Source organism: Lepisosteus oculatus, chromosome 5 (assembly GCF_040954835.1).
Source record: "Lepisosteus oculatus isolate fLepOcu1 chromosome 5, fLepOcu1.hap2, whole genome shotgun sequence".
Taxonomy (NCBI): Eukaryota; Metazoa; Chordata; class Actinopteri; order Semionotiformes; family Lepisosteidae; genus Lepisosteus; species Lepisosteus oculatus.
The window spans coordinates 43855229-43881678 of record NC_090700.1 but is presented as its reverse complement, the minus strand read 5'-3'; the positions used below and the strand labels follow the sequence as shown (position 1 = coordinate 43881678).

General features: G+C 42.4%; 1 protein-coding gene across 2 annotated transcripts; it reads right to left on the bottom strand.

Annotated features, from left to right (window-relative positions):
* Positions 1 to 155: 155 nt before the first annotated feature.
* secisbp2l (SECIS binding protein 2-like) lies at positions 156 to 25354 on the bottom strand. Of its 2 annotated transcripts, none has more exons than XM_015343037.2 (18): positions 25069 to 25354; positions 15245 to 15432; positions 13819 to 14146; positions 13388 to 13514; positions 11760 to 11983; positions 11260 to 11284; positions 11055 to 11164; positions 10350 to 10469; positions 9407 to 9496; positions 8753 to 8920; positions 8308 to 8449; positions 7538 to 7707; positions 6817 to 6949; positions 6445 to 6607; positions 5270 to 5490; positions 4447 to 4601; positions 3721 to 3940; positions 156 to 3267 (listed from the first exon to the last, which is right to left on the bottom strand). In XM_015343037.2, exons 1-18 carry the CDS (start codon positions 25087 to 25089, stop codon positions 2636 to 2638), a joined length of 3237 nt encoding a protein of 1078 aa, XP_015198523.1. In that variant the 5' UTR covers positions 25090 to 25354; the 3' UTR covers positions 156 to 2635. The 2 variants fall into 2 exon arrangements, with proteins under 2 accessions (XP_015198523.1, XP_015198522.1); XM_015343036.2 differs by having other exon boundaries at positions 13388 to 13517; positions 25069 to 25353.
* Positions 25355 to 26450: the final 1096 nt, after the last annotated feature.

Here is a 26450-nt window from a genome sequence, read left to right as displayed (position 1 = left end):
AAACAATTTAGACTATTTTAATTACTTATAAAGATAGACAAAACTGGATAATTGTAGGTGAAATATATAAAGTCTACCAATATTGTACAGATTAAAAGAAACACTTTAACAGTTATACAAAGACAACCAATAGATCATAAAAAGATGCTTCAAACAACAGTTTTTCACATTTTATTAGTTACAGAAAGAAGTTTACTAGTATTTACATAGTGCAAATGATGCAGTTGCTATTATTACTAATTATGCACACATTGTAAAAAAATGACAGCATGGGAACAAATACAGTACCATTCATCCAACAATAAAATCCTTCATCATAAATGGATATGGAAACTTCTGCCTTTCAATGATCCTGTTATCAAAGTATAATGTGATAAATTTAAAGTGTACACCAAAGCTATTTTAACATAACCAGCTGGACTGAATTTATGACTTTTTTAAAAAAAACCTTTTGCTGTTTTTCCCTGGAAAACATTAGTAAGCTGTGGAAAAAAAATATTTTCCCTCCCCATCCATGGGAACTCAATTCAAAACTTTATAAGTCAAACGAAGAAAAGTCCATCATCCAAAACTGGCAATTTTTCCATACAAAACAAATTAATACTATTTATTAAGTAATAGAAATTAAGTAAAAATTTGCATTTTTTAAAATTATCTATTTTTATTATTTTTTTATACTTTATGAACTTGCACTGCATCTAGAACAGTGGAGTCATACAAGCAAAAAATCAGGATCAGTGAAAAATTACAATCTTAAAAGACAAATTACTTTTAAATTAACACACCTCAGATTGTGCAAGTGGTGGTAAGTGTAAAGGTGGAAACTGAAAGACAAGGTAATAGGCAGAGCTTAATCATTCACTAAGGGATATTAAAAACCTGTGACAGAGGTCCATAAGCAACAGAAGCAGTCCTGTTCTGAACTCACAGCTCCATCACTATGTGCAAGTAAGAAACCCTTCCTTTTATTCCTGCCAAGTGAACAGATTTCAAGAGTAAACGGAGGCCTTTTGCAAGGGATCATACTTGCAGTCAGCCGTGCTGCCACACAGATTCGTAACACTAGCACATTGTCTACACTCCAAACCAGACAAATTGATAGACAATCACCCAAATGAAGTATATCCGAAATAAAAATCAACTTACAGTGTATGAAACGTGATGTAAACCAAAATTACAGACAGAAGCTTTATCGTGATACTGAACATGCTTTGTGAAAACTCTAAAACAAATCTACCCCAGAGTATGACACCAAGTGTTTGTATATATAGGAATGGAAAAATGTTACAAAAGGATCAAGAATAGTAAAAATGACTCATGCAATATATTACCCCAGCTTTTAAACACCAAAATAATAAATTACAGGTTATGGGATATTAGAGCCACCTATACATTTTATGTACATGAAGATTTTGTTCAAAAGGTTTAGCTTCAACTTTAATATTTTTTTATTAATTCAGGATCTGCATTTCAAAAATAGAGATTTAAGTATAAGAACTTCACAACATACCCCAAAAAAGCTTAGTATTTCTATACGTTGTATATTTTTGATTTACAACAGTTGCAAGTGAAACAATTACTCAAGTGGACCTGATTTGTTTGCAGTGTAAAAGCAAAGACCTAATACACCGCAAACTTCTGTTCTGTAGAAAATAGGTGGAATGGCCATCTTCCTATCTCCATTAGTTCTACAATGAAAGATTAGTTAATAAAAAGAAACGTTATAAATTAATGTGGAAACACTGATTGTTAACATTAGATCACACGGTTACTTTCAGCCAATAAGATCATATTTAAGCTCAAGACCTTCCTCTCTGTATGTGTAATTATATATACACATACACAGACATTCATAAACACAGCAGTCTGTATTTCAATGTTCAGATATTGAGGTAAGAGGATAATAGCGGTGTTTCACTAACAATAATTTGGAACAAGAACTATCCTCATCAGAAGATTACCATAAATAATTCTTCATGCCCTTCTGAAAGTTTGCAGTTGATCACATCTGCATATTACTTTGTTGTACGCCATTTATAAACATCAATTGGAGATTTTGCACCCAAGGAAAATGTTCCTGAAACAAAGTGCAACACCATACATATAATTTTACCTTGATGTGCAAGTAATGAATAAATACAGAAATACCTATGTTAATGTGCTAATGAACTAAAATAATCTAGGAACATAAGTGATTAAGTATTTCAGAGTAAAAAATGTTTTTTCCTCTTAGAATGCCAAGATATAGGTTACTCTAAACTATTTAAAAATTGACAAGTGAAGAACAATTTTTTACATATGTACATACACATACACAGACCGACTACTGCATCACTGCAAGGTTCTGGTGTACAGCATGATTTTGACCATCGTCCTCAGAATACGGCAATAATAAAAGCTCAAAAGGAGCAAAAACTGAAACAGAGTTCCCTATAGTGGAGAGAAAGAGTCCTTTTATCGAAAACGAAGGTGAAAACTTTGTCAACATGCCTTTCATTCTTGTTTGTTGGTTTTTGCAGGTTTCCTGAGTTAACGGATGTGAAACTGGCGTCGCAGTTCAGAAAAACAAGCGCAACCATTCTCCCGAGTCGGAGAGGCTGGTTTTCCCGGGAGAGGCGGTGGGGGGGGGGGACCGTCAACAGGGTACGCTCTTGGGCTCCAGTGGCTGTTCTTTGTGGTCGAGCACAGGATCCGTCTGTTCGGAGCTCTCTAGCTCTTCCTCCTCGCTGGGCCCGCCCTCCTCCTCCTCGGCGCTGTCCTGGTTCTTGCCCAGCTGCAGATTTTCCAGCGTCTTTTGCGCCTCGGTGACCCAAGACTCGATCCGACTGGTCAGGGGGACCTCCACTGAGATGGGCTCAGGGGTGTAATCCTCCTCTTCGTCCTCCTCGTCTTCGTCCTCCCCTTCCTCCAGCATGCCAGGCACCAGGGTGCTGGCGGTGCTGGTGATGGAGGAGCTGAGCAGGTCCCGACAGCTGCCGTCTAGCGACCCGGTCTCCGTGCTCTGCTGGGAGGCCCACTCCAACGTGTCATCGGGTCTCCCTTCTTCTTTCTCCAGCACGGCCACCCCAGGTTTCCCTGGCTGGCAGGCGGGGGGCGCGGAGGTCACCGTAGGGGTGGACGGGAGGGACAGGGCTGACGCCTGACTCTCTGCATCAGCAGCTGCGTTGTTCACACTCTCGCTGCCAGCTGTCTTGCCTGGGGGCTCTCTCTCACTCTCCAGGGCCTCCAGGCCATCCGAAGACTCCACCATGCTTCTCCAATTGGTTTCTGAGTTTGATAAAATGGGAAAACAAAAAGAGGAAGTAATGAAATAGAAGATGTCACACAGTACACGCTGACTGATGCTTTTTGTTGCTGCTAAAGCAATCATTCCATGTAAACAACAATTAATTCCGCTTGTTGTTTCACATATTAGAAATATTTAGAATGACAGTTTTCTTAATAGAATACATCCGGTTTCGAGCAACTTAAAAAGAGGCTGGTTATTCAAGCAGGTTGTATATTACTGAACTGACTATTGGATGCAGGAATCTAACCAGTCCAGTTTGCAATATGTGATGCAGGTCTTTAAAAATTCAGGAAACAGGCACAATGAAATCTTTTTTAAGCCGCAGAATGAACAAAAGAATTGAAGGTATTCAGATGTTTCTACCTATTCTTAGGCGTAAACAAGACTTCATAAGACTGAAAAACAACTTGTGCGGCAATGCAAGAACTTACCATATTCTTTCTCGTTGACTTCGGAGATGGGCTCGGAGATGACGCTGCAGAAGGAGATTGCGCTGGCGGCCGAGGGGTTTCGAGAATGGCCCATGTGGTTATGCACCTTCTTGACATTCTTCAACGCCTCCTCTGCCTGCTCCTGCTCCAGTGCTGAAACCATGTCCTTGTAAGCCTTTCTGGCTTCCTCTGTGAGTGACACTAGCTTATTAAATAAGCCCTGGAGAAAGAATCAACAGTCAGTTTCAGGCGTTATGCAATGCTATTTAAACACTGAAGGAATAGCAAGCTTTGCTCTGAACTGTATTTTCCAGTGGGTAATGTCCTACTACCCTTAGTCACCTGACCAGTTGGGAGAACAGGTCAAATGACGATTTAAAAACTACAGTAGGAAGCAGGGGCTTCCAGCAATGGTTATGTATCTGCTTGTTTAGGGTTATTTCCTCTCACACTGTAAATAAAGACCACTGATTTAACATCTAATGACATGACCCAGGCTTGAACCTGCAACACCTGGACATTCTCAGACATCAACCTTTACCAGCTGAGTCACTCAGGAGGCCCCCCAGGCAGTCTGCATCATGATTTGCATGCAGGCTCTTCACTGTTGTCAGCATTTCCTTATTTCCTTGTCCCTGTGAGCTTCACATCTACAGAACTAGCACTTCCCTGCAGGAAGCAGGTGCAGGTACAGAGAGAACTGCACTCTGCAGACAAAACTCTCACCTCGGCCCCAGAGAAGTTGAAGATTCCTACAACGCTGACGGGAACCAGTTTGTTGACACAGCGGCCTAGAGCTTTCCGGCCCAGTGCAAACACGAACGGGATCTCCTGCTCTCTAGCCATGGCAATAACGTTGTACAGGGCCTCATCCAGACCCCCTGATCAAGGAAACCAAGAGAGGCGATTAGCAAAGCTCTGAATTGTGTAATCAGAATACACTTTTTTAAAACAAAAATAACACAAAATCACTAACTTACACCAGGTTTTACTGATATCTGGTGACAGCTACTGCCTGATTGTTGATCAAGGAATACTGTGAAGGCAAACTTTACATAATGGTGCATTTGTTCAGAAGCAGTAACACTCCACCAGGTAGAGACAAGCTGACAATTGCTGCCCTCTGCTGTCCAGTTATATAACAGCATGCTCTTACTGCAATTTCCAGGTGAACATCTTTGTTGGCCTGCCTGCCTGCCCTACAACCACTGTGGTCAGGCAGTGCTAAAACTATCCTTTCCATTTGTGAAACAACTGGAATACCAATAGGACTAACAATAATTTATCAAAAAGTTTAGGGGGTACCAATGACAATCTCATTTTCTGTATAAGCTTGTGTTCGAATAAATACAGTAATCACATTTATACAGCACATATCTGCCAAAGCACTTTTGATGTAGGTCAGGACCCACTGCACCCACCATTGAAGTGTAATCCCAACTTGGGTGATACACAGTAGCCATTCTGCACTGTTTAGTCTACTATGCAGCAGATCAGGCCTCTTCACTGGTTGAATTAAGGGCACGGCTCCACTGGATTCTGACCTTACCTTTGGACTGGATTTTTTCACAGTTGGGAGAGATAATGACGCACTTGATCTTCTGCAGCTTCATGTGCTTGGTGACCTCTCTCAGGCCCATCACCAGCCTCCTCTTGGCTTTGGCCTTGGCGGGGTCTTTCTGGTACACGCGCTCCTGAAAGCGCACGAGCTCCTGCAGAAGCAGTGTCACGCTTTCATCGATCTCCTTGCTCAGGACCTGGTTACAGTACCTGTGCAAGGCAGGACACGTCAGGAAAGTTCCATGCGATACATTTGTCCAAGCAACAAACCACACACTGCAATGATCGGAATAAACTACCTGCAGAGATACTTATTGGAACAAAAAGACATTTGTTGGATTCCAGCCGAAACCCAAAGTCAAATTAAACAGTGCTTTACACTGCAGTTGAATACTTTAGCAATTGTGTTTTGCAATTAGTAAGTAGAGCGTGGGTCACTGCAACTCCTGTAGCATAAACACCTGTATGTGCTACCAGCTAGCTTTTATCTCTAGGGCAGTGCAAAAAAAGAGCTTTTATTTCTAGATACAGGGGGTTAAAATAACTTAAAGAGAGAGGAAGGAGGCAGAAATAGAGGAGTATACAGAAATGTGGGTGTCCAGAGGTTGTTAAAATGCATGAACTGTAAGATGTGGGGAGGCTGGAACAAAGTGCTTACACGAGTTGACTTTTCTGCCAACAATAGCCTGTTTGTAAAGAGCAGCATACAATGCATTGAGCCCAGACAAATGTGCAGCCCCCTGGTACCATACACTGCACAATCCTTTATTGTATAGCCCTTTTTTAAAAGAGCCCATTGGCATTTACAGAGGACCTCTCAGTTCTGCAATATATTTTTGAACCAATATGTTATTTGGGCGTGCAAAGAATTTGAACAACTAATCCATTTTTTTTTTCTCTCCATAACATTAACCCATGCGGTCAAGATCTCCAAGCTTTAGATGTGCTCCAGTCTAAAGCATTGATCAAGATACTGCTACACATTATCTTGACAGCATAAATGGACCACACACACAATGTAATTTTCAGTGAAACTGCAGTATGTGTTCTTTAGAAAAAAACAAACTTTTTTGTAGCTTAATTTGGGGATGTGACATGGTGGGTCTACTGTTCCCTATTCAGATTTGAATGCCTGTACAAACACTTTCCTGCTGAAGCACTTACTCTCGGAACCTCCTGCTGTGGATTTTGGTGATGGCCAAGGCCGTCATTGGGCTTCCTATCTCAGAGCTGGCCGGAGAGCCCTGGGACACAGGGGTGATGCTGTATGGAGAGTTCTGGCTGGCCGGCGAGAGAGAGGCATCGCTGGGCATGCTCAGGCCATTTTCTGCAAATCACACACTCCGTCACACACTCAAAACTCTTCTCCCAGAACATTTGTCCTGTAGACACAGTTCCCCCACGTGGAACTGGGGGGTTCATTTTCAAAGCTGGCGTTTTTATTTTTAAAAATAAACATACCAATCCCATTAAAAAAGGCCAGCCAGCTTCAGAGAGCACAGGACTATCAGAGCAGAGCAGTATAGAGAGACTCACCCTCCTGTGACACTCCTTCATGGCTCTGGTCATCAGTAAAACGCAGCTCTCCATCTGCCTGCTCCTCTGGGCCCAGGACACTGTGGTCGAGAGAGTACTTGCCTTTCTTCACTTCCCTTTCCTTCAAAATGATCTGGAACCCGAAAACAGTTTGGGAGAATAATTTTAACACCTTGGGTCAATGTGCATGAAAGGTGGTGCTTTAAGGTCTGATTGCAATTAAGAACAGAGTTGTGCTTTCGCCATAATGCCTTTACATTAGAACCAACAGATTTTGGCTACAAAAGGGACTAAATCCAATATCAGTCTAAAAGGCACTGATCTCCACACCCTGTAAGATTTTTTTTTAATTTAAGGCTTAGCTTCTCAGCAATCAGAGAAGTGTTACTCATTCAAAGTGAGATGCAGATACAAGGGGTAAAATGCTTGTTGATTCAGATATGAACATAAAATATCACTCATGGAAGTCTGAGTTTGTTTTCTATTACTTTGAAACTCTGTGAAAAGTAACGTGTTGCAACAGCATGATTAGCGCACAGCTAATGGGAGGCTTGTATTTCCTAGTCGCTTCAAACCTGCTGTGTCACATTTTTATTATTCCAGTGCTTGAAAATGGAAGCCTTACAAAAAATGTTTGTGCAGGTGAAATGAAGTGTAGTCCAATATCCATTCTGGCCATTACTTTGGATATACATTTTGATCATCCCTCTCTGTTCCTCACCTTTTTAAGTGCAGTCGGTCGTTTGACCTTGGGAATTTCTCTCTCCTTGCCTCGCTTCATTCGGGGGGCGGTGGAGTCCAGGATGTTGTGAGGAGGAGTATAGGGCTGACTCTTTATCACAGACATTTTGTTGCCCGAGTCCTTTGACTGAAAGGGGGCAGTGGTCCCAACTGGAACATGAACATAAGAAAATCAAAGCTAAACCCATCAACACAAGGAAACACAGTGCCACAACCTGCAAAGAATCTGAAAGTTATTGGTTTTTATATATCCTATGAGGATTCAGACACCTCAAAAATTATCATATCATTAATCATATAGGTAAACCCTTTGTTTAGTATGTTTAGTATAAGAAATAAATACTAAGTAATAGCAAAGACTTTCTGCCTGTCTTCTGAGAGACGTAAAATCAAAAGGACGAGATACGGACAACAGATGTTGCCAACTGTGAATGCCAAGGGGAACCATTAAAAATCCAAACCCTAATGCCGATCCATTAAGCTGTCAATACATTCAGTATGGCTCAATTTACAGTACTGCACAGAGAACAGTAAGAGGGTGCTGGTTTTTACTTTGCAGGAAAGTTCATCTGTCACAAAGAAGGAGGCTCGAGTGTTTAAGGAAGGTTGTTCCCTTCGAGATTAGTGGGTGTCCCCTCTAGTCTCAGGAAGGAAAGAATATTCCCTGGAGTCGCGCATCATGAGCTGCTCCACATTTTGCTGGCTGGTTGCCTTTGCCACAGGCAGGAGCGTGCAGTGGGCCTGCTGTACCTGTGTACGAGAGGGGCTTGGTGTTGGTGAGCTGGCGAGCCTTCATGGCCTGCTGCTGTCTCTCCAGGGCAGCCAGCATGTCGCCCAGATCGAGCTGCACCGGAGTCTTGCTCTTCTTCCCCGCCGCCTTGGTCAGCGCCTCCTGAAAACAAGAGCACAACCGCTGGTCACAGGCCTGCAGTGGGAGCGCCCCGGCCACACCAACCCCAGCAGTAGGGACCTGCGCATATACTGCCCTCGGACAAGAGGCCTGGCGCTCTTCAGGAACGAGCAAAGAAGGGGTAAGAAAAAACTCCTGTGATGTCTTAGAGAATGCATTTAAAAAGTACTGGGTGGTTTTCTTCGATACAAGGGAATTTTTTGACGCCGGTCTTCTGCAGTGCAGGGAACAGAGTCCCCCTAGCCACCCTGTTCTGCGCTCACTCGGAGAGCCCCCTCGTCTGACCTGTAGCTTCTTCTGCTCCATGCTGATCTCCGAGTACTCTTGCGCTGTGGCCAGCGCCGCGGCCAGCGCCTTCTTCCTCTGGCTCTTGGCTCGCTTGGGCACGGAGGTGGTGATGGGGATGGGAGTCTGCACGATGCTAATGGGAGAGTTCTCAGGCAGGTTCTCCAGCTACACAGGAAAAAAAAACAAAACAAAAGAGTCAGGTAGTGTGTTTAATGCCTTTTACTTAAGCACAAGTTGAATTTTACCACAAGTATCCACAATAAAAAGATTTTATAGCCTGTGTAAGGAACACGGCTCTTCCTGTTAAGAACAGCAGGAGAGCGGTCAATCACTAATTGATCCAAGGATCTCATCTGGCTGCTTCCTGAAAGGACATCAAATTCTACCACTTTGCTGGGTAACTTGTTCCATGCTCCCACTGCTCTCTGGGTAAAGTGTTCCCTGCTCAGTTTTAAATGTACCAATAGGCTGATGTCATAATATGTAATTATAGTCTGCTTTAATATGAAAAGCCACAGCATGTACTGTACTTTTACCATCTACCTATGCTACTCCTTGTGGAATAATATGAAATATGAACCTGTGGATCTACGGTATGCAGATACCAAGGAACAAATAAATAGTATGAACACACACAAGAACATTGCTTACAATGTTTTTGGGTAATTTTGGTTGTATTTGCTCATTCCTAATCTTCAAAGCATTTCCTCCAGAAACCAGTTCAGGAAACTCATCTTCATCCTAGAAAAGGATTCATGTAACATTATACAGAAAAGAAATGCAACATTTCATGTTAAATTCTTTCAAAACAAAACATAGACAACTTCCTTTAAAGAAGCTTGGCTTTTCTAAATTAGGAGAATATCAGGCCAGTACAAGTTAAAGGGAAACTGCAGTCCTAATTTCTCAGACTAGTTATTACATCTCTGTAACAAAATACAATTGACGTTACAGACAAAAATGACAAATTAAGCACAAAATCATGATCTTTATCAAAGTACTGCAAGTCTTCGTGTTCTCACAAACTCACACTCGAGTTCACATGAATTGCAACCCTGACATAGCCCTTCCCGCTCAATAGTCACCACAATGATGAATGTAATGGGATATACAAGCAAATAAGTACAGGTTGTGCTGCAGACATTTCACCGCAGAAATGTTCCAATATGATCTGCATCTGCAGAGCCAACAAGTAAGTTGTATTTGTCTGCAAAACCATCTCAAAGTTGAGAGCAATATTTCTATTGGATTAAAAGAGATGTATTCACAAGCCTGCCTGTTTGCAGTATCAGAGGACTGGAACACATCACCGTAAGTTTTGTTGCCTCATTCTGAATCGCAGAACACACACACCAGGACAATTTGTGTCTTTGTTGCAATGATAATTGGAGGTGTGACAAGTTACTGTGTGCACTTTACGGTTATTGCAGTTTGAAATGGGCTTGTCAATGCCGATTCTGTCCAACGCCCAAATATTTTTAAAAAAGCGTTGCAGTTCCTCTTTAAATGTAAACCTACGGCAGCCAAGCAACACAGGATTACTGTAAGAACTGCACTGTTGTACTTGTATTCCAAGTACAGAAAGGGGTCTCACCTCGAAATACAGCTCTGCGCTGTGTGCAGCCTCTGGCGGCCGGTTGACATGTGGCCTCCTGGTCTGCAGGGCTGGCCCTCTCTCACAGGAGGTGCTCGGTGCGCGGCCTCGATAGCCAGCCTGCAAGTCAAGCTTCATGAGATTAAAACGTGCAGCCACCTACTGTAGAAAACAGTTTCAGTTTCAAAGCCCTGCAGAAAAACACCATTGTAAATGCCGTTCATTGTTTGCACTTGGATGAGAGAATACGACTCATTTTTAAAACAGTTATTCAAAAGGGCTTCTTCCAAGAACCAGCTGGATGAGATCCTTGGATTAGTTCGTTACTAATTAACTAACGGTCTAGCTTCTCTTGTGTAACCTTTATGTTTAAGTGACTAAATCCTTCACAACTCTGAAATGAAAAACTCCCGCATGTGAAGATCCTCCTAAAAAGATTAACACTCAATGCTAAAACTGAGTAATGCCAATAAACCTAAATAAGCCAAAGCAAATCCGAACAGTATTCAAAGGTTCTGATCTGGGCCATGGCCCATAACACAAGATTTCCATTTCATTAAGTCACCAGAGTCTAAAACTGTGGCAAAATAACTCAATAAATGACTTACTGTAGATCCCCATAGCCTCAGTGATAAAAAGCACTTAAAACACTGATGCGTGGCCTTGAGTGTAACCCGAGTTGCGGTCTGAAAGTAATTAGCATACCTGTGTGTAGTTTCTTAGATCAGTTCCTCTACCAGCCCTAAGAAAGGCCGAACTCCTGTCCATCCAGTTTTTCTGAGTCACCTGAGAGGCGACATTGACCCAGCTGACAGCTGTAAAAACCGATATTTTAAAAATTAAGAAAATAAGATAAAGACTTTTCATTTCTGGGGGAAAAGAGAAGTATTGTGAAATAAAAAAAAACTACCTGTCGCAACTCCAGACTCCCCGCCCTAAACAAAAGTAACAAAAACAAGCCAGCTATTAGAGAAAGGACAACTGCAGTGGACAAGCAAGTTCAACAATCTGATAACATCCTATATCCACTCGTTTTTACCCCCACTTATGGGAGTTACAGTAACTTCATTGTATACTCACAAAAGATAAAAAATTAGCTTAACGGGACAAAGTGCAATAATGAAGAAACAGTCCTTTGGCGAGCAGATCTACTACAAAGGCCCAGTAAAGAAAGATGGCGCAGTGTGAGGGAGCATGAGAGACACCCCCTGATGTAGGGGAGACAAACGCACTGACGACAGTTTTATTCCTGGCCTTCCTGTTCCCTTCAGTTAAGGAGATGAGAGTAAGAAGAAAGGAGTGAATTAAAATAAATGGGTCAGCTGCCATACGAAACGCACACAACAATGGTTGTCTGCGTCGAAGTAAAGATCGCCGGGGACAGGAAAGAGAAAGCCCTGCTCCTCGTACCGCGGTGGCAGCGGAGTCCGTGGTCCTGGAGGCCGGGCCGGCGGCCTGGTTGTGCTTGGGGCTGCAGTAGCCACTGTCGCTGTCGATGTCCGCCTCGCTGGCGCCATGCTCGCTGGAGGACTCCCCCGCTGGCTGCGACGCCCTCCTCCGCCGCGCCTTCGACTTCCACGGCAGGGGGCTGGCCCTTTCCAACAGGGACTTGCTGGCGATTTCTCCCGGGAAGTCTGAAGAGCGGAGACAACGCACAAGCACGGTGACGGAGGTGCCCCACCCCAGACCGCGATGAATGTGCAACTACTGTAGCACGTCAGTCTACACCCGGAGTGCAACATTCCACAAATAATTCCCTGCAATTCTTAACAAAGTGTTTTAATAAGCTCATTCAGTCAGCAATCCGGCCTTATCTTCTGTGTGCCAGGAATGACCATAGTCATCGATATACAGTAGGACTGGTTTTCAAATTAAATTTTACTTGTTTTTATGTTGCCATATTGCATGTATCTTTCAGAAATCATGCAGCAGTAATAAAAAAAACTGTTGAGGAAAAAAAGTAGAGTTTAAATAAAGGGATGTTGTGTTAAAAGCATTTAACAGATTACTCATTTTAATTCTCTGTACAATTCTGGTCACAATTTTACAAAAAGAAACACCACTGCTCTGGAATCTGTCCAGAGAAGAGCAAACTGATACAAACCAGGACCATGTCCTACACCGAAAAGCTCAGAACTGAAACTTTTTAGTCCTGAACAGAAAAAGACAGAGGGAATTTGATACAATTATTCAAAACCGCCAGAGGCACTAATAAAATCAACCCAGTGGATTTCTTAAGAATAAACGATGAAGTGTAAACCAGAGAACACAAGTGGAAAATAATGTTGCAGTGCATATAAAACTGACAACAGGAGGCACTTCTGTACCCAAAGAGTTGTGGGAGTATGTAGCAACATACTCAGCCATGTTGTTGAAACTGATAACCTGGCTTCTTTCAAGAAATGACTGGATGAGATCCTGGGATCAATTAACTACTAACTACCATTTGGGCTAATGGGGTTCTCTTTTGTAACCTTTTTTATGTTCTTAAATGACTGCTTCTTAATGGCCATAGCCCATATTTAGTAGAGATTATATACCAGCCCATGTCTTATAAATCAGTAAAAAAAACTAATCTGCGAGTGTGTAAGTAGACTTAGTACAACTGCAATCCTCATACACTTATGCAACTCCTGCATTGTGCCACTAAGCCTTCTTCAGGTCATTAAGTCTTAAAATAGTAACAGTGGTGTTACCAAGTCACAGACAAGACTATAAGGCAATTCAAATCAGCTACACACAAAAAAAAAATACTCTCAACGCAGGATTTATGACATCAAATCAAAAGCAAACATCAGCAGAAACTGAAATCTGGTCTGCACTTTTAATTCACACGCAAGGAGCCCAACGTTCTGGCTCTCAAACAAGCAGAGCTCTGACGAAACTCATCACGTGCTGCATGCGCAATCCCCACTAGATGACAAGTACATATAAATAAAACAATAATGCCACTCGTTTCAAAAGCTGAGAGGCTTCTGTTTGAATTAGGCCAGGGTAACATTAGCTAATCTGAGTGAAAGGATCCATGTGACAGTTACCTGTCTGCTGGGAAGCGTCCACTAAAAGCACAGTCTTTGATCTGCCGTCTGGACCAGAGGAACTGATCTCCTTTTGAACCGCAACGCTCCTCATTGGAGGCCTCTTACTTCTTATGGGCTGAGGGAGCTGCTGCAGAAACAGAAATGCACAGAAATCAAACGCCGGGAGCAGTCCACTAAAACAGCAGCAATGACAGGGCATGGGACTGAATCTGTGAGCAACCTAAAACAGCGTACAGATTCCATTCTCTTCATCCTCATCTCGTGCTCTGCGTTCTACTGCCACGGTTCCTCCAAATCTTTCTTTTCCCAGGCCAGTTGACCTGTTTTACAGGGACACAGCGAGGAGATGTGCCTCCACCCGCCTCCGCCAGCCTAGCGCCCACTATCAAGTGACCAGTTATCCGTGTCCGATTCCCGCCAGGCCTCACCTTGGGCAGCACCGCAGGCCGGATGACCCCCCTTCCTCTCTGGCCGGCCGCGGGGAAGGCCTGGCTGGGGGGGGCGGGGCGGTCTCCGCAGTCCGCCGCCACGGCGCTGACCATGCCCGCTGCCGGAACCGGCGCCGCGTAGGGCGCAGGGAAGGGCTGGTAGAAGCCCATCATCGGGGGGCAGGGCGCTGGCATGATCTGGTAGTACGTGTAGTCGCTGGACACGGCGGGCTGGGGGGATGGCAGGATGGGATAGGCCAGATAGGGGCCGCCAGGGCCAGGGTTGGGCTGCTGCCATCTGAGGTCTCCGTTGTACAAGGGAAGTTGCCTACAAGGGAGGAAGAGTGTGGTTACGACACGCACACGCAGTCACAGACACCAGCTCGGGAGCCCTGAATGGATTGTTAAAATCACACATCGCAGTTAATCTGCCAGTTAAGATGAACTCCATCATTGAGTAGTTAAAACTATCAAAAGGGGTTGAGGTTTACGTAATAAAATATCAAAACTGGCACTTAACAAAACATTAGAAAAGTTGTCGCAGAAACAAAAATAATTCCACTTACAATTTTTTATGAAACAAAGCCGACCTTAAGAGAGAAAAAACCTCCATTACTGTAGCAGGACAGGCCTACGTTGGGCTGTTTATGGTTTATTACTTACAAATGATTTACAGACATATCTCCTATGTTCTTCTAATGCCTCACTTGACATAATATACAAAAAATACTTTGAACTCATTATATGCAAACAAATCTACAATCTTTTTTTATCAACAAAAACGCTTTTTCATTTTCTGTGGTGCAAGACAAAGTGGTGGACGCATTCACCTAGGTTTAGTGATAAAAAACACTTTCCTTTAAACACCAAGTAGAACGACCAACTGGGATACCAACACAATGTGTCAGGCAGCTCTCTAACCGGCTTTTCCTGTGCTGTTCATCATGGAGAGGTAAAGAAAGCCAGGAAGGAAACAGCAGGGCAATGTGCAGGATATGGCGGCTCGTTACGCATGCAGAGGAACTCTCAAAGCCCAGGACACGGCAACATGGCTCTGAGCTCAGCTCATTCAGAGACCCCTCTGCTGCTGCTGTAATCTGGCTGAAGCGAGTCAAGTTACCAGCCCTGCGTGCATATCGTTGGCACAAAGAGCAACACTAAGAAGAGAAGAAGCAGTCGCCTCCAGTCGGTTCTCTTCCTTCACCCGTTTGCTTTAGGATAAAGAAAGTCTACCTTTTTTGGGAGCCTTCAGGGCCCATAGGATCACATCTAACCTTCATAGGTTACCTAGTTCCTTTGACATCAGTTTTTGTCCTTATTTTTTAAAGCATATCCTGCTAGCTAGTAAACTACAATGTAAAACAAAGAAGCTTTCTGAAAACAAAAACAGATGTTTTCAAAATGCAAGCCCATGGGCCTAGGGTACCTGTTAGGCTGGTTTTCCTGTACAAAGGGGTAGCAGGTGATGAGATAGCTGGGGATTGCCGTGGGCTCTGCCCCCCCAGCACTGCTCCCCCCGGCCCCGTCCCCAGGCAGGCTCATCGTCACCAGCGCCGACTCCAGGCCTTTCTTCTGTGGCACAAAGGGCTCCACTTCGGCAGAGAGCTTCACATCCTTGAGCGGGGGGCAAAAAGGGATAGTCTCTCAGGACGCTTCAGTAAAATTATTCAGACTTACCTCTGAGATAAATATTAAAAAGATGTTACTTTTACAATAACAGGCTATTCGGTCAGTATTCAATGAATTCGGGGCTGGTAGTGTTGAACGTTACCTGGCCAACATCATGACGTTACTGAAACGTCTCCAGAAATCTAAGGAAGCAGGTGCTATCCCTGCCAATCAAGAGTTATTTCGTCGGACCCTGTCATAAATTTGAGGGCATTACTGTCAAAAAGGGTACCAAAAAAATGAAGTCGTGAAGTTCCATGTACCACACCTCTTTCAGAGGTAATTTAAAGTTCCTCTTTGGAAGAAGAAATTTTTTTTTTTTTTCCCGCATTTTACAAATTTACAAAAAAGGGTGTTTTTCCTTTACCATAAAAGTGCAGTTAACATACTGTATTTCTATAGTAGTAAACAAAGTAAACAAATTTCTGAACGTGTAAATCAAAAACTGGGGAACTTGGTATTGAGTTTTATTGCTACCTTTGAAGGTTTTTATCATCTTCTGTTGCCTCTGGAAAATACGCACTCTTTATGAGGGTAAAATAAGGTGTCAGTGTTAAAAGGTTGCACACAGGTATTGTTAACCTTGGAACTGCCAAAATGAGTTCTGAAAACACAACAGATTTATTTATACACATTCCTTTCCTGTTCAGGGCAGCCGATGCGAAAAGGAGTGCCCAAGTTTGAACATTACACAAAGGCAAGTTCATATGTCAATATAAAAACTGATAGCAATAAGTCCACTGGAATGAGAAAAAACTGGGTTTAAATGGGTCAATCTCGAGGTGTCAGAGCTCAGACTGAACAGCGGATGTACGAGGGTCAGTGGAAGTGTGGGATCAATAAAACTGTGATTTATGCATAACAGTAAAGTCATGCAGTGTCACCTGCTACTGTCAATAACATGCTAACACAACTTTTAAAATGTTGATTGCAAATACATTAACCATGCTACTAATCTGACTATATCTGAAACCTTTCCTCTCTGAAGAGCCCATCAATGGGATTGTGGGGTTTCTGAATCTGTAGGACCACCCTACTAGTTGATATTGTAAATAGACCACTGGAAACCATATTGACAAAAATATAGACTTTTACTTTAAGGATAAAATGACTATGGAAGAGAAATTGTAAGCCACCTTTTTTAAAATGGATTTGATAGTTTAAAGTTTATTTTTCAGGTCACGAGGAGGCCCAGGAGCACAGAGAGTCTCGCACACAGAGGCACCAGAGCTGAGGTCCAGCTCAAATTAAGAGTAAAACTCTCTGCGTGCTGTATTCTTGGTACCCGTACCACATGCAAAATGCAGGAGAAATTTTCCCCCTGGTGATTAACAGGAAAAGTGACTTCTCCCACCATACACAATCCACTCTGTATGGACTGCTGCTGAAGTTGACCGACAAAGAAAAAGACACGAGATGACAAAAAAAAGAGTAGACAGAATGACAAAGGTCAACAGTGACCCAGACGCCTGAGCTGGGAAGTGTAGGGTGAGGCGAACTCACTTTGATGCACACTCTATATCACTTTATACCTTCACATCCTGCGCAAAATTAAGCTTCTCCAACATTGACACCTTAGGGGAAAAAAACATTTCACAACTTTGCTCAAATGGTAAAAGGGTTATTCATTAAAAACTACAATTATATATTGCTTAAGTAGTAAAGTCACATCAGCCGTAGGATAAAAAACAACACAATGGTGTATAATCTGGGTGTGTATCTGACCTACAGTACCATGCCCTCTTTTTGTCCCATCAGTCTTCCCAGAGTTACTGCAGCAACAGTGAACCCGATTACTTTCACAGCACATACACACATAGCACAGCCTAAAACGTGTAATCAATCATTCTGAAAGGGAAAAGACTCTTCCGATACTGACCCTAAATGAGGTCATACATACAATAACTGGCCCTGTCTTTACCAGTTTTGAAAGTCTGAATTGCCGAATGTTGTGTTCTCTTTCTTCTTCTTTTTTTCAGCATGGAATAAACCTATTACTTGTTCCTTTGCAGCCTACGCATGCTGACGCAGCTACCCACCTGAACTACAATCACTACATGCTGCTACTTTCCTGGAAAGTAACAAGTCATGACTTTGCATTTTATAATGTGCGTTCCCTGCCCGGGCCCAGGTGTCCAGATGTCCCCGGGAAGCCCAATTGAACCAACTGCCATGGTCTGGGCTGGACAAAAATACATTTAAAGTTTTGTCTTGTGAGCTTAAGGCAGAATGTTGGGGGGGCTGCTCAGGGACTCTACCAGTACCACATGCAAGCCTAAGGAAGCGAGAGGAAATCTGGAGATTTCCTGGTGGATAAAAGACCAGTGCAGAGAAGAGGGGTTTAGTTTTATGGGACATTGGGCATCCTTCTGGAACAGGTGGGACCGGTACAACAAAAGGCAGGGCTGGACCTTAACCAGAGGGGAACCAATGTGCTGGGGAAACGTTCAGTAACTGAAGAGGATTTAAACTGGGGAACTGGAGGGCAGGGATCAGAAAAGCACTGGGCAATACCAAGAACACATTACTCACCCATTCTTAACTGCCTACATCTAAATGCTAGAAGCATAAGGAATGACATACAGTTTTCATTGTATTTGGCATACTGCACTACTTGGACTTAACATATTGCATTCACCCTTGACACATAACAGCTCTATTCATATTTAGTTTTTTCTGAGTTTATTTTACTCAATTTCTATTGCATTATTATCCATTATTATGTAACCTAATTTTGTGATTTTTATCCCCCTCCCCCCCAAATGAATGCGTAGAAAAGACACTTCATTGCCAGCAACTACTGCTGTATGCTTTATCATTGTGCATTTAATAAATAAACTTTGATTGATTGAATACAACAGGCAATCATGACATTACAGCAGTAAAAGATAGGGCTAGGCGAGTATGATGGGCATGGAAATGAAATTAATATGTACACATTTTCAGAGAGGACAGAAAAAGTGGCGATGTTGGGCAAACATAACCTGCAAGCTAGAGAACTGAAGCAAGACAGTACAGGCACTACAGAATCTATATAGGTTCAACTGTGTACAGACTGGAAAATCTCAACTCAAAGGGCTTATACCTACAGCCCTGTAGACTACTCAACACAGATATACAAGAAGCTACCTGAGCCTCTGATGAGATCAGAAAGGTTTGGAGTAAAGGTGACATCACTAGGAGATTTTAATTTTCCACAGATAATTATATTAAGAATACTCAATATTTGATTCAAGTATTCAAAATCCAAATAGGTACAAACCAGGTTCCACCTAAGGGACTTTGCAGTCGTAGCAGTGAAACAAGGACATGGGGGTCACGACTGGAAAAGTAAGGACAGGAACGAGGAGACATTTCCTCAAAGAGCCTTGGGTCACTGGAACCAGCCTCCCAGCCAGCTGATTGAAGCTTAAAGCCCAAACTCTGGGCACTTGTAAGAAACAGCTAGATAAAACAATGGATTCATTTAGCTGCTAAATTAGCAAATAAGCAAGATGGGCCAACACCCTTGCCTGTCATTCGCCAATCTTTCCTATGTTCTTACTTGCTCTATCAGTAATCCTAGTTTAGCTGATACCTTTATCCAAAGCAAATAAGGTTACATAATAAAAAGTTCGCAAGACAGTGCCAAAAAGTTTCAAATTTAATGCATTGCAATAAGTTGCAAATTAAAAATGACAAAAACATACCAGATATTTTGCAAGCATGCTGACCATGGAATTCAGATGTTATAGGCTGTTTAAGGTTCTCTACATCGCCGGTCATTCACATGGGTTATGCAGACAGAAATAAAATATTGTACTGGGTATGTTTTAGAACAGGAGTTGCAGACTTCCTAAATCCTTTGCCATTGTGTTTTAGAGTAATTACAAGTTGCACCTGCCAAAAACTGTATAACCCAAACAGAATTTTTCCCTTTCCTTTCTGCCTTGAATTTGCACATGATAGCACCTGCACACAACACCAGCCTACTGCGTGTTTCACCATGTTGCCCCAAGGGCACCGTAACACCGCACAAAACATGCATGACGTGTTTTTTCATGCATAGACGACAAGTGATAGTACAGGCTCCAAGTCACTGCCTGTTCCACACAAACCCATATAAGCACCTCTCAGTCCTGCAAAGTGCTCCTTAACCTGAGCATGTTACCTTGATTATTGTTCCAGGCCAAGGTGTGCTACTGTCCCAGGATGACGCAAATCGTTATCCAGTATGGACCTGGAATCTGTGCCATCTATCCACATTATCAACATTGCATCTATAAATATATTTAACAACCTGCCATGTCATCTTGGTAATAATTTACTTCCTTTAGAGAACAGTGTAAAATCTATACATCCTTGTCTTTCTTCAGGCTTTTCCATGGAAGACCATTTATTTCAACAAAACTTTTTTTTTTTCATGGTATCTTTGATACTATACATAATCATCAGCCAACATCAAATTCCACAGCAAAATCAAAATCTTCTTTCCTTCAGAAGGTCAACTTGACACACCCACTTGCATGTGAAAATATAACCCAACGGTCCATAAAAACACTTTCTAAACAAATAGTAAAACTTATTCCTTAAAAAATAATAAAGATAACCATGTATACTCCTGTTCTGATCAGAGGTAAAAAAACTGCCTTCTCAGAATAGGCTCTCCACACAAATTAGGGTTCATATAAAACTATTAAGTCATCTATTGAGCTTCCTCACCCAGGCACTGATAAAGAATATTTTTTAAATCGGCTTTCCTTTGTTCTTGGAAAAGGACCCTCACAACTCCCGTTAAGCTCTGTAAAGGATGTACTGCTCAGTACCTGCTGCACTGGCTTGCTGTCAGTGAAGGAAGTATTCATGTAACAGACCTGTAGAAAGAAGAAACACCCAAGTCTTCAACTTAGTGTACAGATGAAACGCAGTGCTGCTAAATTTAGCACACCATTGTTCCCTTCGTGATTAACGCAAGTATTTCCGTACTGTAACTGCAGGCTATACTGACTATGAAAACAGGATTCTGATTTACTGTAGGCATAAAAGGATTTTTATAAAAAATTTAACATACCAAAGAATTCCAACATTTTCTCTCCCATTGACATAACTTGGTTTAAAATAGTTTGCTATACTCTGTGAACCAAAGAACATTTGAGTCTGCAGGTTAGAAACAGTCACTATTATACGAAGGCAGTGAAGAGGTAGGTTAGAGGATAATGAGGAGCATTTTGCATACAAAACAAAATATCAGATTTTCACGTGAAAAGACAGCAGGGTAATCACCGAAGCGCTAAGTTGTCTGTAGCATGGGAGTACCATTCAGGGTTACCAAATGCTAAACTCACAAGCAAACGCAAAAACATGCATTTGCAAAAGGTCAGGCGTAACACACTAACACCAAGCACGCAAGGGTAACTGATGAGTGCTGAAAATAAAAATGACCCAAGATAAGGCAAAGCAGATAAGGCAAAACACTCTCATCCTAGAGCAGAATTTGCACTACCAGACAGCCCCATCATGACAGGACAGAGTAGGCCCTTAGAGGTTACATGGGACCAGCTGCCACAGAGCCAAGTAGTCCAGGCAGGAAGGTTCCCCTCATGTGAAATAGCAGGCTGGATAGGTGGCACTGGTACCCTGGCACAAATACCTGTACCTGTCTCTGTGCACATAAAAAAAACAACAGTTAAGACTTTATTTGCAAGATATGTACAGATACTATGGCAAAGCAGGGAGATCCTCTGTTTATGCATGTCTAATAAATAAACACAACATCAGAACATTCAAAAGGGGGTGTTTTCCCCCCATTCAGAATTGCATTTTAATTTGTTATTGGAAAATTAACTAAACTGTCTAACAGCTTGTAGTGTTACAACCTAACCATTGGACAACAAAGTAACCATATCCTGACACAACCATATCCAGAGCATGAGGAGACTTCCTTGTTCAACCTGTTGATACTTCTACAACCTGCAGCTCAATAAATGAGACCTGCTATGTGCAACTGCTTCTTCCCTGGCCTGGTCTTCTCCACAGGCTGACTGGAAGAGCATGCATTTGAAATTCACACTGAGGAAGCACTTCTGGAAAGGGAACTAAATCCACAACTCCTCCTTATAATTTCTAAGCCACCAAAAATGTGTTAAGTAAACTCAGCTTTCAATGTCTTGCAAATCAGTATCTTTTATACCCCCAGTGTCAACAAATCACAATTTCAACACATCTCACTTTCCTCCTTCTTTCTTCAGGTGCTTTGTGAACAGAAGTCAGCTTCGGCGGCAGCCATGCTCTTCTCTGGAGCAGAAAGACCAGTAATTATTCCACGCAGTAAGGCGTTCGAACTTGGATACAAAAACATTCTTTTTTGATCTCTTGCTTGAACAATACAACACGGTATAGAGAGAGAATAAAGAATGTTAATGACAATTTGAAGGGTTTTTTTTCCCCTCACTGTGCAAAAAAAAAAAGCAATAGAATGAGAATCTGCAGATCAGTCTGTACACAGACAGACCTTTGTCCCTTAGTGCTGGTGTCTGTGGGTAGCACTTTATGTGGAGAGGCAGCTTTTGAATGCTTAATTTTTATTTCACAATGAACAAGTGAAATCAAACGTGATAATCCTAAAGTGTGGATTTAAGGCCATTTCAAGTAGAACACTGAATGTTAAAGAATACCAAAAACAAATGTAGCTATATAATGTGTTACAATGATAAAAAGAGCACACACTAGGGTTAAGGATCTATTTCTTTTTATTCTAGAAAAGATTGCGCAAGCGAAGTAAATAGCTAAGCCTTCCTTGTTTCCTTATTAGAAATGCCTTAACAAGGGTCACAATAAGCAACAACAAGGATTAAAAGCCATGTTGCTGTTCTTCCTCAGTTTTAAGTAACAATATACAATTTTCTCTTTAAAACATTAATATTTACCAGAGTCAAAGCAGAACCCTGTAACTGCACTGACCATATTCTACCTGTGCTGCCGCAGAGATAACATGGAAAGGCCCTTAGTGTGTGAATAAAAAAATTAAATTGGACCTGAGGGCACTGCTGTGAGAGGTGATGTAAAAGTGCTTCAGACTTGATCATTTTACCTCTCCAATTCCTAGATGAAAATGCTCAAACAAAAAGGGTTTCAGGATCCTTCCCGAGTTCTGCCTATTAACTTGTTATTCATTGAACCGACATTAAACCTCCAATTGTTTAAGCTTGTGTCAAACAACATGAAGAAAAGAATGCAAGAGGCCGAGTTCAAAATGGATTGATTGTCTTCAGAAAGTTTGGTACCGAGATCACCAACAGATGCAGAAAAGCCACTGCTGACACTAATAAGGAGGGGCAGAGTGCTTGATCTGGTTTCTTTATTTCGATATTCTCTGGTAAAAAAAAATGTTTTTTACAGTAGATGCAGAGGACGACAATGTGATTTCAATTTGCAGAACAATCATGCTAATTTATTGTGCAAGTCACAGGACACTTAACAACCTCAAATTTCTCCTTCAAGCAGAAACAGAAGAGAAACAGTAAACTAATCTTACATTTCAAACCCAATCATTAGCTCATTCTCTTTCAAGCTAAAACCTTAAGAGGTGCTGCTTTGTCACATTCAGATGATATGCCCATTTATACAGCAATCTGTATAAATCATGATCTCTGAAACAACACCTAAATTAACATATTCCCTTCTTTCTTTACAGTCGCTGTAGAGTAAGCAAGGACCTCTAGCACTGATGTCTAGTATTTTTTGTTCTTGAAATGTAGTAGATAAGGATGCAACAGTCTTTTCTGACACTTCCTCTAGAATTAACACTTGAGAAATGTGTTGCAAATAACAGCAGTTTGGCACTAATGTAACGACTGGCTAAGATAGTCAGACGTGTTAAAACTCACTCAAATGAGAAAAAATTAATACACCTTTGTAGGATTGTGGACTTAAAAAAATAAAACCACCTACTTTTCAATGATTTGTTGGAACAGCCTTACCATTATTTCGAGAGAAATATGTCAAATCTCCAGACTGTCGCAGTTGCTGAATAGACAGGACCTCTCTGACAAGACATTAGGATAAGCCGAAGGACTCTCAAGATGCGATTTAGAAAGAACTGGATATGTGCAAAGACAACAGGCTAGATATACAACGAGGATTCCATTTTTGGTGGAATGTTATCATGTAGAGAAAATGTTGAGGTAATAAGAAGAATGCAGAATACAGCACTGCCTCTGCACAAGACTGATTTATTCCAGGCCACGCCAATACTAAAAAGTTCAATACGAGCACTTCTTAGTGTAATATAAAATACAGCCCACTGTTTTTCTTCATAGCTTGTGGGAGACAAATCTTGTTTATTTTATTCCCTTGTCGTATGTATTCCAAACACCTCAACAGCAATGTTTGCTATAGAACTACTATCAAGTTTAACCCAACAAGGCACGGAAACATCTGTGGTATATGCAGGGCTTCTAATATTTGCTCAAGAGGGAAAACGTCTGAAGAGCACGGATGCCTAACTTCAGAAATGGACAGGTGTTACAGTGTGTATGCGCGCAACAAGTAGCATTTTTACTCACATCGCATTTAAATTAAGCAGATAGCACCCGTGACATATCAGCTACTAAAATACATCCGTTTTTTAAATTGTAACTATTCATTTAGGATAAACTCAAGAGTTCTTAGCCTCTGGTTTCAGCGCGATGAAATGAACCTTCACAGCTCTGAACTGGATGTCCCGTCCAATTAAACAGCAGATCGAGTTTTTCCTGTTCCTGCTTGGAGTTGCACATTCCAGGCAGGACCAGCACTCACAAAATGACTTGAATTGCGGGGTTCTACTCCAGCGCAGACACCCCAACCCCTGACTAAACACCTGGAGGATCTATTCGTCCCAAAACCAAGCAGCAGAAATGACAACACGGAAAGCAGCGTTGTTCGTGTTAAATTCAATCTCAAATAGCTTTATGGCATGACAAATGAATTACAGTGCTGCCGAAGCAGATACAATAAACGCATACACAGACAACAGTAATCACCCCTTTCGTCATTCTTTTCCTTATTGATGACGTAGACGGCTCCACTACTATAAATAACAAAAGAATCATGTTTGAACAATATAAAACACATAAATAAGTTTTTTTTAAGATACAAAACAGACTGTGCATTTCAGCTGGCAATATGGTTCAGAACGCAAAAATAACAAATACAATTTGTCACACTACCGATCCGATCGTCTGGTACGTGCTACACTGCCTTTAACAGGGCGTCAGATGAATTCACCATCCAAATACAGAACAAATGCAGCGAAAATACTCAAAACATGATTTGAGCTCAGCTCCGAACGGCAAGTGAAAAAAACGGCAGTTTATTCAGCTAGCAACAGTATCACTACAGAGTATTTACAAACACCACCCAGCGACTCCGACCCTTGCGACTCGGTTTCTAGTAACGATTAGCCACAACCATGTTAACTGTTTCGCGGACAGCTGAAGAGGATGCTCATTACTTAAAACCAAATATATTGTTGCGGCGGTCTTGATAAAACACTAGAAGTTCCACTCGGGCCTAAACACACTCCGAAGAGAGTGCTCCATTTCCCCGGTAAATGCCGTTTACCTTATTGTCGCTGGTGTCCATGGTTGGCGTGACAGATCCACTCCGAGTGCGTGATGGGCTGTCAGGACACCGCGGCTATTTTCTTCATTGTCAATTTCAATCTCCGTGTTGAAACACACCCAGCCTGTGCAGCTCTGACAGCAGCAGCTCCACCACTCAGTTCCTGCAATGGAAAAAAAATGAGTTTCTACCGAAGAAGCACAGGGGGGAAATTAAAGGGGGGCGGAGAGTCATCTGGGACGGTGGCTCTGCTGGTACAAAAGTAGTCCGACACTCCCTCCGCCGCGGCGTGAAGCGCTAGCTGTCAGGAGAATGACGTAACACGAGCAGGAGAGTGAAAGGGCGCCCCGCAAATTAATGTGAATAAGTTATTAGACAAGTCCTCCTTAAAAACTGCTTATGTATTATGTAATATTTTACTAGTTTTATGTCTATATATAGTGTAACGCTTACGGCCGACAAGCACTGTGTGCAAGAGCCGGCGTACCAGAGCGGGTGACGTCACCGCCCTTCCCTGTGATAGCAGGACTACAGCTACTGGGCTGTAGGGAGATCTCTCTTTAGCTCACGGGGCTAGGTCGCTGCAGAGAGACGCGGAAGTCCCGGGTTCGAGCCACCTATACTTTGGGCCGACCAGATGCGGCAAGGGCGCCCGCCTGAGCTCCTGTTGCGCTACATTTGGTGTCAGAAGCGGGGTGGGATAGCCCTTCGCCGGGGACGGCGATTTAAGCGGGGGAGAGTGTAACGCTTACGGCCGACAGGCACTGTGTAAGAGCCGGCGTACCAGAGCGGGTGACGTCACCGCCCTTCCCTGTGATAGCAGGACCACTGGGCTGTAGGGAGATCTCTCTTTAGCTCACGGGGCTAGGTCGCTGCAGAGAGACGCGGAAGTCCCGGGTTCGAGCCACCTATACTTTGGGCCGACCAGATGCGGCAAGGGCGCCCGCCTGAGCCCCCGTTGCGTTACAATATGTTATTTCCCAGAACGGGAATAACAAAAATTGTCATTGTTGTAGTGAAGAAATGAAACCCACAAATTGTGCAGTTTTGAACGCAGATAAAGCTCTCTCCGTGTGAGTGGTGCAGACACCTACATTCAAATTAATCCTTAAGAAGGGGGAACCAAAGAAAACAACTGCTGTGCACAGTTTTGGAGAATATCAATGCAGAGGTCAAACTGTGACGTATTTGAGCATCTTGATTCGGCTGTCAAATGTAATAACGTATACAAAATGTAAAACCGTATCTACGACCAAAACAGAATGTCTGTAAATATGAAGTAACTGTCAAAACGCTGGAATTTGCTATAATTAAGCACTAATTTCATGTAGGGAAGGTGCTCACATGCTGCAGACCTAATTGTTGTTTTCGTTTGAACTTGC

Coding starts and splice junctions, on each gene's coding strand:
- secisbp2l (XM_015343036.2), bottom strand. CDS start 25,089: ATGGACACCAGCGACAATAAG. Junction 11,285..11,759: donor CGGACTCCGCTGCCACCGCG/GTACGAGGAGCA, acceptor ACTTTTGTTTAG/GGCGGGGAGTCTGGAGTTGC. Junction 6,950..7,537: donor GACCGACTGCACTTAAAAAG/GTGAGGAACAGA, acceptor TTCGGGTTCCAG/ATCATTTTGAAGGAAAGGGA.